The 12838-nt window shown below is 41.4% G+C and overlaps 1 protein-coding gene across 3 annotated transcripts in view; it reads left to right on the forward strand.

Moving 5' to 3' along the window:
• The window catches only part of RSPRY1 (ring finger and SPRY domain containing 1), a 29509-nt gene that overhangs the window by 9420 nt on the left and 7251 nt on the right, over positions 1-12838 (forward strand). For all 3 annotated transcript variants that reach the window (XM_006106644.3, XM_006106645.3, XM_023747430.1), the window contains exons 2-10: positions 1103-1607; positions 4826-4878; positions 5575-5687; positions 6732-6858; positions 7366-7424; positions 9271-9337; positions 9741-9872; positions 11392-11507; positions 12434-12577. In XM_006106644.3, coding sequence (XP_006106706.1) covers positions 1258-1607; positions 4826-4878; positions 5575-5687; positions 6732-6858; positions 7366-7424; positions 9271-9337; positions 9741-9872; positions 11392-11507; positions 12434-12577 — 1161 coding nt within the window. In that variant the 5' untranslated portion in view covers positions 1103-1257. The remainder of the gene's footprint in view (positions 1-1102; positions 1608-4825; positions 4879-5574; positions 5688-6731; positions 6859-7365; positions 7425-9270; positions 9338-9740; positions 9873-11391; positions 11508-12433; positions 12578-12838) is intronic.

Below are 12838 nucleotides of genomic sequence, written 5' to 3' on the forward strand. Positions count from 1 at the left end.
TAATTTTTCTCTTGTTTCTAATCCCACCGAATTATACATTTAATTTATATTTATTCCTGAGCCATTGCTCAATATCAGAGGACTTAATTGTAAATAAAGCAAATGTTTAGTGTTTTCTGTGTCCATTTGAATCTTAATGGGTCCTAGTTTCCAGGTCTCGGCATGACTTTTTATTTTTTGCTACCAGCCCCATGTCAGTCTCCTGCTTCTAAATTTTTCTTTCTAGACCTAACTAGGTTTTTCAGTTTAATGAAGAACTAGTTCTATCATTAGGTTTTCAGTGATAAACATACTGTGTGGGATGAGAATGGCCAGCCACGAATTTTTGGAGCACAGGGACCGTGCCTTATTCTCCCAGGGCCAGCATGGTGCCTGACCCCAGGTGCTTGGTCAGTATTTTCAAAAACAGATGGTGCGTCCTTATTCTTAACTGTGTAGCAGCTATGTCGTACAACAAATGGATCATTGTGAAAATGCAACCTCGTTGCATCTGCCTTTCCCCAAACAGAATCTGGCTTAGATAACAGAAAAACTTTGTAACTACTTGTATGATTTCTGTAAATTCTCAAGAGAGCCTCTATGGGAAACCACTGTAGTTTGGGTAACTTAAGTGAAACGCCCTATCCTTTCATTCTTCTTGATATCAAACGGGTGCTATCACAATTTTATCATACTTTTTAACGACAAGCCTCTGTAATTAGATATTTTATTTGAAACATTAAATTTTCTCATACATGTAAAGTAAGAAAGGAGGCAATTGATTTTTTATCCAAGAAAGGAACCCTTGAACAACTGTACACATTTTTCTAATGTAGTTCTATATATAGAACCACACATACTTTTTTAAAAAAATCAATGGTAACTCCTATGGTTTACAAGGATATGGTTTAGCAATCAATTTTATAATGTAATGATAACAATGATTGATTGTTCATTCTCTCATGCAGAGATACCTCTTTGAGTCAGAAACCTATAAAAATAACCAAAGACGATTCTTCATTGCAATCCCACTGTCTATGAAATCAAACTAGAAAAGTTCGAGTCATTGAATAGCCACAGACCTTTGGTTCATTTTCCTTTTGTTTTTTTCTTTTTCTTTTAGAACTGCTGCTGGATGACCAGGATTCCCTGTAATTGAGAATGTTGGAGATCAACTCTGCAACTTTCTTCAGCGTTCAGTTGTTAAAAACAGATAGGATGCAAGTGTCTCAACCCCGGATTATGAAAACAATACTTGGAAAACTGAAAACTATCTAAATGATTGTCTTTGGTTGGGCCGTGTTCTTAGCAAGCAGAAGCCTTGGCCAGGGTCTGCTGTTGACTCTTGAGGAACACATAGCCCACCTCCTGGGGACTGAAGGTGCTGCTGCTGCCATGGGGAACTCCTGCATCTGCCGAGATGACAGCGGAGCAGAGGATAGTGTTGACACCCAGCAGCAACAGGCCGAGAACAATGCAGTACCCACTGTTGACATAAGGAACCAACCCCGGGATCCTGTTCGGCCACCAAGGAGGGGCCGAGGACCACACGAACCACGGAGAAAGAAACAAAACGTAGATGGGTTAGTGCTGGACACACTGGCAGTCATACGGACTCTTGTAGATAAGTAAGTATCTGGGTAACAGTCGCCCTCTGTGCAATGAAAAGTGATCTGCCAGGAACCATAACTCTTGGACTCCTTCGCTTCACAGGATGTATTCGCCAAGCCTTGAGCTCATAGAGCAAGGGAGAATATTTTATTTTTCCTCTGGTGGCAGAGTATATTTTACAGTTGGGTATTTTTACTTACTAACATTTACTCCCAACTGGAAATGTCTAAATATTTCTTTTTTTTTCTTTTTCTTTTTTGTCAATCCTCACCCAAGGATATTTTTCCACTGATTTTTAGAGACAGTGGAAGGGAGGAGAAGAGACAGAGAGAGAGTGAAACATCGATGTGAGAGAAATACATCAATTGGTTGCCTCCTGCACATGCCCTGACCGGGGCCTGGGATGGAGCCTGCAACTGAGTTATGAACCCTTGACCAGAATCAAACCAGGGACCTGTCAGTCCTCGGGCCAACACTCTATCCACTAAGACCAAGTATTTAGTCTGACTAGGGCTGTCTAAATATTTCTATAGCAGAAAACACTAATTAAATCTGTGGTCTTTATAGGGAATATAGTAAATATGAAGTGAGTTTGTATTGCAGGCTACAATAGGAAATGGTTTCACAAAAACTCACTTTTATCCTGTCTACTCCTCTGACCAGAAATTCAGAGCATACCTGCACGCAACTTGTGTTGGCAACTTAAGAGCATAGATCAATGCCCTAGCCGGTTTGGCTCACTGGATAGAGCATCGGCCTGGGGACTGAAGGGTCCCAGGTTCAAGTCCAGTCAAGGGCATGTACCTGAGTTGCAGGCACACCCCCAGTGGGGAGTGTGCAGGAGGCAGCTGATCGATGTTTCTCTCTCATCGATGTTTCTAACTCTCTATCCCTCTCCCTTCCTCTCTGTAAAAAAAAATCAGTAAAATATATATTTTTTTTAAAAAGCATAGATCAAGGAGTTTTCATCCTCCTCCCCTTTTTAATCTCCCTATTTGGTCCTCTTAGATCCATTTGGGAAAAGTGTAAGTTGAAACTGCAGGGCACACCTGTACCTGTTTTGTTTCCCTCTGCTTTGTCTAACTCGTAAATACGGCATCTCAGATTGAATAATGGTGAAATCAAAGGGCATTGTTCAAACTGAAAAAATATTTTAACTGAACCACAAAGTTCAGTAGTTAGGAGCAAAAGTTTTCAAATTTTTGATGAACCATGATGGACCAAGATTCAAATTCTAACCCAGCCCCTTCACTAGCTACCTGACACTGGGAAGTGACTTCTCTAAGCCTCAGGTTCCTCATCTTTAGAAGGGGAATAATGCCTTTCTTAGAGGGATTGTCATGAGATAATAACAATGCTTTTTATAAGTTATATCTGAATTGTTTTTCCTTCAAGCTCTGCTAGTAAATTTAATTGTCTAAATATTTGATAATCACGTTTTTAGAATGTGATCTTGTTTAGTCCCTCAAAAATCATAGCATAAAGCAAAGTATACCTGTGCATGTTATTTTAAGGTAGGTTTTTTGTTTTCCCTCGTAGAAAGAAATTTGTTCTGCACATCTTTTTAATGTATTTTTATTGATTTTAGAGAGGAAGGGAGATGGAGAGGGAGAGAGAGAGAGATGAAACATTAATGATGAGATAGAATCATCTATTGGCTGCCTCCTGCACACCCCACACTATGGATCGAGCCCACAACCTAGAGGCATATGCCCTGACCAGGAATCGAACTGTGACCTCCTGGTTCACAGGTTAATGCTCAACCACTGAACCACGTGGGCCAGGCTGTTCTACATATCTTTTTATCTGCTATGGAACATGCTGGGGGAAAGTGTTTCTTATACATATTCTCCATAGTTCTGAGAGGCCTGACTAAGTTCATTAAAACCAGCCTTTGCAGTAGTTCTGAATTAATTTAATGTAATCTTAATATGTTTGTAGGAAATACCTATTGAATAAATCTATGCCGTTTACATCTTCCAAACTCAAGCAAAGGACTAGAAGCTGTTATATAAAATTTCTTCATGGTGAAATTTAAAACATACCATAAAACTGTAGTGAAAAGTTGTCCCTCCCAAATAAAGAAGTAAACCATAAGCAATGCTATTTAAGCCCGTTGGAAAAACCGATACAGAATAGATTTTGCCATATATTTTAAAAAGTGATTCAGAGAGTCTGGGGGCAATGTAGGATCTTTATGTATTTTTTAAAAATACATCTTTTATTGATTTCAGAGAGGAAGGGAGAGGGAGAGAGAAACACCAATGATGAGAGGGAATCATTGATCGGCTGCCTCCTGCAGGCCCCACACTGGGGATTGAGCCAGCAACCGGGACATGGGCCCTGACCTGGAATTGAACCATGACCTCCTAAGTTTACAGGTTGACGCTCAACCACTGAGCCACACCAGCCAGGTGCAAGGTAGGAGCATTATTTCCAATCTTCAGCAAATTATAAGAGAACTTGCTGATAAAGCACATAATTCACTTCCATGAGGCAAGTGATATACATTTGAGTAATCGGGTAACTTGCACCTTAAACCTGTTGTGCTGAGTTACAACTTTTCTGAGGATAGAAAACCAAGGCAGGTGTAGAACAAATGTGAAGTGACACGTTGGAGAATGTAATGGCAAAGCAGGGTTCGGTCAGTCTATAAACAGAGTCACATAGCTTGCTTGCTTTTTAGAAACTACTGAAGGAGAAGAATTTTATAAACTATAAAGTTTATAAGGCTTTTAAAACTAGACATGAAAGATAAACAGGCCTAGTAAGAATACACCTAAAAGGGTGTCTGCAGTTGTAAAATGTCTGTATTTATTGTTCTCCTCATTACTTAGGAAAGGGTGACGCTGATCTGACAGGAGAGCACAGTTCTTAATAAAGAGTTGCTGTAGCAAATACACTGTATTTTTATTTTTTAAAATCATTCTTTTTAAAAAAAATGTTTTTAATGATTTTAGAAAGAGGAAGGGAGAGGGGGAGAGAGAGAGAGAGAGAGAGAGAGAGAGAGAGAGACATCAATGATGAGAGAGAATCATCGATTGGCTGCCTCCTGCACGCCGATTGAGACAGCAGCTCGGGCATGTGCCCTGACCAGGAATCGAACAGTGACCTCCTGGTTGACAGGTCAACGCTCCACCACTGAGCCACGCCAGTCGGGTAGAGGGTAAACTTTTGTTTGGAATTGTCATTTCTCATTTCTTCAAGTCTGATGTCTTGAATGTTTGTTTTTCAGTGATCAGGAACCTCCCTATTCAATGATTACATTGCACGAAATGGCAGAAACAGGTATTTTTAAAGTTTTTTTTAAAAAAATACTTCCTAATGAATTAATGATTATGAAATTAACGATTATAAAGAAATGTGACCACTTTTTTAAAATAAAAGATCCCCCAAATACTTAACAGTATGACAAAGAAAAAAATCCCTTAGTATATGGAAATTTTCTTAGACAAGGAATAGGAAATGTATATTTTATCCTGAATATGTAGCTGTACCTCTCAGTAATAGTTTTATCTCATTGAAATTATTACCAGAAAAATTTTTTGGCATTGATGGATCTTTGACCATAACTCTTCTAGAATGGGAAGAATAATTTTTCTCCCTCAATTTGCTAAATATAATTCTGAAAATAGAGCCAACTACTTCAGATACTTAATCTTCTTGGTTAACTCTTATGTCATAAATAAAATGCCAAAAACTTTTAAAATCATATTTTGAGAACCCAGGACCATAGCTTGAATTTTCTCCAAATAAAGCTGCCAAAAACATCACCAGACTCCTGTAAATTTGGATTCTTTGACTCTACCATGATTACTAGCAATTGATGACTATGTACATGCCAGATGTTAGCTGATAAAACGTTACAGGATGAAGGCCAACAGTGTTTCTATTTTAATGTGAAGTCATCTTGGGTCATAGGTTATATATTTTCACATTTTTAAAATAGTGGCTCATCGTGTAATCTTCTTGATTTGCTCTTAGATGAAGGATGGTTGGACGTTGTCCAGTCTTTAATTAGAGTTATTCCATTGGAAGATCCATTGGGACCAGCTGTTATAACATTGTTACTAGATGAATGTCCATTGCCCACTAAAGTAAGTTAATACTTATCTTTTATGAAACTGTCATCTGTGCTTAAACACAGGATGAATGACCACAAGGAATATTTGATGTAATGCATTTCCTCTTTATGCACTTGGTATCTGTTTTATTCAGTATTAATTTCATTATATAAACCAATGAAGTGCTACATTCTCCTATCAATAGCTCACTATACAGCTTTAGTTTAAAATTTTAAAAATGTTAGAAATGGAGGCATTTAATCTAAAATACAATCTTTGGAAACTGGAAGAGAGGAATCAGTTGCTGAGCTGATTTTCTTATATTTAAACAATTTCCTCGTAACAAAAATTTTACACATTTTCTATTAAGAAAAAAACTGTTATACTGAAAGCACTTTTGAGTCTTATGAGTCTTATTCATACATTAAAGATTGTATAACCTTGATTATCCCTTACATAGAACAAAAGTTCAAACTCTCATTGCCTTAGGCCATATGTTCTATGGAATCCTTTTTGTAAAATGCTGGGTTCTGGCATCTTTCATTTGTTTAAACCTCAGACCTTAAGGTCCAACATTGCAAAACAATGTGGACAGAGGGAAAAGTCTTTGGCCAAGTCCCTGATGAATTGACTTGCTTAGGCTTATAAGAGGTTTGTTTCTATCCTAATTTGTCTCAAAAGTTCTGGTGAGATTTATTCTTGCTTGGTAAAAAGATAAAAATTTTTAAAGTAACTTTTTACTTCAACATCACTAGGCCCTGTTGTTATAAATTATAATGGCACTTGGGTAGATTTATTCTACCCAAATGATTTCATGATTCTAGAGTATATAGCATATATTTGGTATGACTGTTACATTTTGAATGGAATAGAATTTAGCAATTTATGTGAGACAACTTTCAGGTTAATCAAATAATAGTTCCCATCAATAATGGTATATCGGGTGCATTATATCATTTCTGTGTGGTTATTCTGAGTTAACACCTCATTATAGCTTTTGCCTATGAGGATTATCTTGGGGGTGGGGGGACCTAAGTAATGTATTTATGAAATCCACTTGTTCGTTTTTTATTTTAGGATGCACTCCAGAAATTGACAGAAATTCTGAATTTAAATGGAGAAGTAGCCTGCCAGGACTCAGGTCATCCTGCCAAACACAGGAACACATCTGCTGTCCTGGGCTGCTTGGCCGAGAAACTAGCAGGTAACTCTGGAAAGCTCCACCAAGAAGATCTTAAGTTGCTTGACATTAAGGGGAAGATTGCACTGCAGGGGGAGAGGAAAAAGAACTTTAAATTGGAGCAGTTCCTGAGAAGAGAAACAGATATTTAACTTCTTTATGAATAGTACCCATTTTAGGAAGGGTACTATTCAAGTACAGGGGACTAGCTCGCTATGTCACGTGGTGGAAGGAGCAGTGGCTTAGAAATCAGAACAAATGGGTGCTGGTTCATACTCTGCCATGTGCTCCCCAAGTGGCCTGGAGTAAGTCGCTTCACTTGGAGGGGGGAAGGGCGTTGGAGGACTCAGTTGCTCATCTATGATTTGGGGATAGTACTAGTCCCTACCTCGAGTGGGAGACTTGAATAAGATCATGGGCAGGAGAGTGCTTGGTAAGAGTTCTACCAAAACAATTGTATTGTAACTAGTTACTGTTCAAAAAATAACATGGCACATTTAATGATACCCAGTGTTTGTTGTATTCGTCTAGGTCCTGCAAGTATAGGTTTACTTAGCCCAGGAATACTGGAATATTTGCTACAGTGTCTGGTAAGTGAGACATCAAAGCTAGTTATTCTTAGCCATTTAGAATGGTGCATTTTTCTAAAATTGCCAGCTTAGCCATTGGCACAGAGAATGGAATCAGTTATAAATGTTATAAATTTTATTTGCAGGTGTTTCCTGAATGTTTATTCCCTCCTATGTTAAAAAAAAAAAAATGAGGGTGGGATAGGAATTTATTACAAGCGAAAAACAGCTGGGCTGGGCTGGTTTTAAATGTAGTCACAAGATAGCGGCTATGATTGACTTATTGTGTGTGTCCTTAGGGTCTACCAAATGGTAGTAGGGACACCGCCCCCCCACCCCCACCCCACCCCATGGAAACAAAACTACATGGCATTCCAAACCAGGAAACCTACAGGTCAGATTCCCAGTGTATCTAAATCTCTAGTCCACCGCCCCTCCCCTGTCACTAAGGCTCTTAAAACTGTTGTTGGGGATTTGATGTATTGTCGGGGAAGCTTGTGGTTTGCTGTGCCTCTGCCGTCAGACCTCACACTGCTGGGCTGCCGTCTGTATCTTTTAGTTATTTTTGCAGTGAGCACTGGCCTTCAAAAGCTGAAAGACCTTTTTCAGTACTAGTAGTATGTGATGTGGACTTGAAACACTCGACATTATGTTAGGGAACCCCTCTGGGGATACGGAATTGAATACCAGTTCTTTGCCCTGGAGAAGTTTCCTGGTTAGTTGAGGGAACAAAACTACTCAGACAAGACAGTAAGCCTCCATTTGGTGGCAGGATATGATCAAGGGCAAAATCGCTTCCTTCAGACCACGTGCTGCGAGTTCTGAGGTGACAGGAGGTGGGAGCTATGGGTGGTGCTGGCGGGAGAGTCCTGGGCGACAGGCTTCCTGAGGAGGATGGGACCTCATGGGCCACACGCTGAGGATAGGAGTTGATTGTGCACACAGGGAGAAAAAAGTGAGTTTCTGGGCTAGCGACATATCACTGGCAGAGCCCAGAGATAGACAAGACCGTGTTCCAGGGAATTGTCTGCTTGGAAGATAGTGTTCAGAGACATGAGGACATAGACTGAGTAGCCAGAGGGGAGGGCCTAGGGCCTGAAAAGCCAGACAGTGGGGTATGAAGCAGGGCACTGAGCAGGCTTGCAACAGGGGAGGATGGTGGTTATATGAGCTTTGCAGAACCAGTTGGGCGCCAGGGAAGGGAGTGGACTTGTTTGATGTCCTAGAGCTCCTAGTAGCTGTGTGAAAGCATGGCTGTGAGATGCGATGTTAAGCAGATAGACCTTTCTTTATAGGTGAGCTCATGGGACGGGAACTGAAATGTAACTGAAAGCTCACTTGCTCTCCCACCTGCCATCAGCATGTGGCATTCCTTTCAGAGAACAGATTGAAAACTAAGCCACTAGTTGTTAATTTCATTATTATTTTAGAACCCAGCAATGATGAATTGTTCCTTTTAGGGTGCTGAATAAAAAGTCATTTTTTGCTACAATTCTAGGTTTCTGTTTGGCTTGCTTAAATGAATGTAAGAATCAGTATTATTTTATTGAATAAAGCCCTAATAGAAATGCTACTAAGTAAAATAACATAGAGCATTTAACCAGCTACTTCTGAAATTTCCATAACTCTAAGTGAACCCCGTAACCTCAAGAAAATAACATAAGACTCGAAGAGACTCTGTCTTGGTTCTTCATTACTAACAGTATTAGCAAAGGGATACTGGAGGCCTGGAATGAGTAAAACCTTTCTGACTGCTCCAACAAAAATCTAGCACGTATTGCGTAAGAAGAGGAAGTTGATAACTTGCCACCTCTGCAGGGAAATGATGTTTTTGTTTTTTGTTTTTTTATCTTTTGTTGTCTTTCAGAAGTTACAGTCCCACCCCACAGTCATGCTTTTTGCACTTATCGCACTGGAAAAGTTTGCACAGACAAGTAGGTATAGTGACTTCTTGCACTAATGATCTTATGTATCGGTTGTTAAAACTCTGATTTTTCTCAGTTACTGGATGAGTTTACGCTTGGAACCCCATGGGACATGCATACATCCTGTTTTTGTCTGTGTAGACACCTCAAGGCCAGTAGATGTACCAGGGACAAAGGCAAGAGGTTCTCTCACCTGAGAATCAAAACTTGGTGACCATGATTACCCACTTTTTGTAGCTAAAAAGTTAGCGACGAGGTTGCTACTTTCTAGAAAATAGCAGAGCTCTTGAGCTATGTCATTATTCTAGTCTCCAAGTTCTCTACCTTTCCTCACTCCTTCCCACCACTCATCTGTCCAGCGAATCATCTTACTCTTTCATGGTTCATTCAAGGTTTACATCTTTCCAAACAGGTGAAAATAAGTTGACTATCTCTGAATCCAGCATTAGTAACCGGCTTGTCACATTGGAGTCCTGGACCCACGATCCCGATTATCTGAAACGTCAAGTTGGTTTCTGTGCCCAGTGGAGCTTAGACAATCTCTGTAAGTTTCCATTCCCAAACTTCCTCCTCCTCCTCCTCCTCCTCCTCCTCCTTCTTTCTTCTTCTTTCTTCTTCTCCTCCTCCTCCTCCTTCATTTTCATCATACATTTTATTGATTTCAGAGAGGAAGGATGAGGGAGAGAAAGATAGAAACATCAATGATGAGAGAGAATCATGGATCGGCTGCCTCCTGCACGCCCCCTACTGGGGATCACGCCCGCAACCCAGGCATGTGCCCTTGACCAGAATTGAACCTTGGACTTTTCCGTCTGCAGGCCCATGCTCTATCCACTGAACCAAACCAGTTGGGGCCCAAACCCATTTCTTACATAGGGTCACTGGCCTTCAGTTTGTAACAGTGAGCATGAGTCTTTCCTTATAAGGACCTCTACTTGTAGGTTGGCTGTATTCTAGCAGAAACATATTCTAGGGGCCCTTCAGACAGGAATGATATGGAATGCTTCTGGTTCCAGCACTCTCCCCTTCTAAAACTTTTACTGCTGCCCTGTTTCCTGCTGCATCAAGGCCATTAATCAGATGGCACTGTGTGATCAACTCTTCCCAACACACACTGTCTCCTGCTGTCCTACAAGCAGGTCCCCATCGTTCTACCTCTGGGCCTGTTCCCTCACTAGGCATTTCCTATCTTTACTCTTCTACCTGTCCCATCTTGGCTCTTCAAAACTCAAGTCACGGCCCGGCTGGCATGGCTCAGTGGTTAAGCGATGACCTATGAACCAGGAGGTCACGGTTCGATTCTGAACCCTGGTCAGGGCACATGCCCAGATTGCAGACTTGATCCCCAGTAGGAAGCATGCAGGAGGCAACCAATCAATTATTCTCTCTCATCATTGATGTTTCTATCTCTTTCTTCTTTTCCCTCTCTGAAATCAATAAAAATATATTTTTAACAAATATTTTAAAAAAACAAAACTCAAGTCATGTCTTATCTACACAACAGGGTTGCTTCTGAATTTTCTCTTTTTCTCCTCCAAGGGCTGCTAGAATAAAACAATTTTACCAGTAGCTCCTCACTTCCCATCCACAGTGAGCACTGTGCTGAAGCGCAATTAAACATGTAACCCCTGCTGCTACCACAACATTGTGAGGACTGGCTTATCGCACAGCCTGTGTTCTGCCAGTTAAAGAATAATTCTGAAAAACTACAGTTCAGATTTTGTTGCATATAAAATACAGGCAGACCTCTTTTTATTGCACTGGGAAGCCAGAAGATTCATGTGACTTGCTTTATTGCAATACTTTATTGCAGCATCTGGAACTTTATTGCAGTCTCTCTGAGGCCTTCCTGTAATGACTATGGGGAGAAAAGCATAAGCCAGCAGTGCTGCCTTCCCCAGCGTCATATGGTAGTGTAGCCGCAAAGCCAAGGCTGTAAGTCCCCCTACCAGCCCTGCCACCCATGAGCACCTCCGCTTCTGAACAGGAATGGCACTGAGCCATAACTCTAGTTTCTTCCCTCAACAGTCGGGCTGAGAAACATGACACTTTCTCTTTTGCAGTTCTGAAAGAAGGCAGGCAGCTGACCTATGAGAAGGTGGACTTGAGTAGCATCAGGGCCATGCTGAATAGCAATGATGTCAGCGAGTACCTGAAGATCTCGCCTCATGGCCTGGAGGTAAAGCTGCTGCACATGGACTATTGCGGGGTGGGGTATCTTATTCTCATTTTCTTGCCCTGGTTCTGAACAAAAGCAATTTCCTGCAGAGGAGACAGAAATTCATTTCAGAGAGTGGTTAGAGGTCCAAGTGGCAGGAGAGAGGGTGTTGGGGTATCATTTACCCTTTAGATCCCACATAGTGCTGTACGTATAGGAAGCACTATATTTATTGACGGTTTGGTTTAAATATGTCCATCTTTCATCTCTGCCATGTTATCCAGCTAAAGGTACAAAGACTAGTGTTTCTAAAAGAGGCCCTTCCTTTTTTTTACACCTGCAGAGCTAGTTGGACTGGGGCTAGTACTTCCTCTCCCCCCTCTGTGTTGGAAATGCTCTGGCCTTGTGGTGAAGGTTGATGAGAAAGCTGCTTATGATGAGGCAGGCGCCGTAGGCACCAGGCATGTCCAGATTGAAGAGCTGTTTGGAGAACGGCTGCAGACAGCTCTTTGATCTTCCGTATTGCCGAATGCTTGATGTAGTTTTCTGCTTTCAATTATTTTTAGGTACCGCATCTTATACCCTTCAGCATCCTTCTCTCCCTCCATCATATTAAGTACCGGTTAAGGCAATGTTTATGCCTTTGTAAGAGATTCTACTGTGAGAGGGAAGCTCTGTAGGTATTTAAAAATGAAGCCAGGAGCCTTCCCTACCTCTTACCGCAGCCATCTTGGAGATCTTCCCATCCTGCTAGAATCCCTGGAAATAAAACTGCGATATGGTGTGTGCTCCATTCGGCTTCGCACTTTTTGTCACCGAGGTGCACAGAGAAGGAAGCAGTGGTCCACCAGGCGCGTTCAGAAGGAAAACACGCAGCCTTCCGAGCTGCCGGTGTCTGGTGGGCTTCAGGCATTGAGGGGGCCTCTCTTGCTCTTTGGTTTTGCCAGGCTCGCTGTGATGCCTCCTCTTTTGAAAGCGTGCGTTGCACCTTTTGTGTGGATGCCGGGGTGTGGTACTACGAAGTAACCGTGATCACTTCCGGTGTCATGCAGATCGGCTGGGCCACACGCGACAGCAAATTTCTCAATCATGTGAGTACCCGGAGGACGGCCGTGGGTGCGGCGGCAGTTTTTAGCTGAGTGGGTAGAGACACTTATTTTTCAGATAGGTTTGCACATGCCCGGATGTGGGGTCGATACCCAGTAGGGGGCGTGCAGGAGGCAGCCCGTCAGTGGTTCTCTCTCTTTTGTTTCTCTTTCCCTCTCCCTTCCTCTCTGAAATCAATAAAAATATGTTTTTTTTTTTAAAAAAAACAGCAACACTCTTTTCCCTAAACATAGCAGGCCTTGCTA

The sequence above is a fragment of the Myotis lucifugus genome, unplaced genomic scaffold (assembly GCF_000147115.1).
Source record: "Myotis lucifugus unplaced genomic scaffold, Myoluc2.0 scaffold_876, whole genome shotgun sequence".
Lineage (NCBI taxonomy): Eukaryota > Metazoa > Chordata > Mammalia > Chiroptera > Vespertilionidae > Myotis > Myotis lucifugus.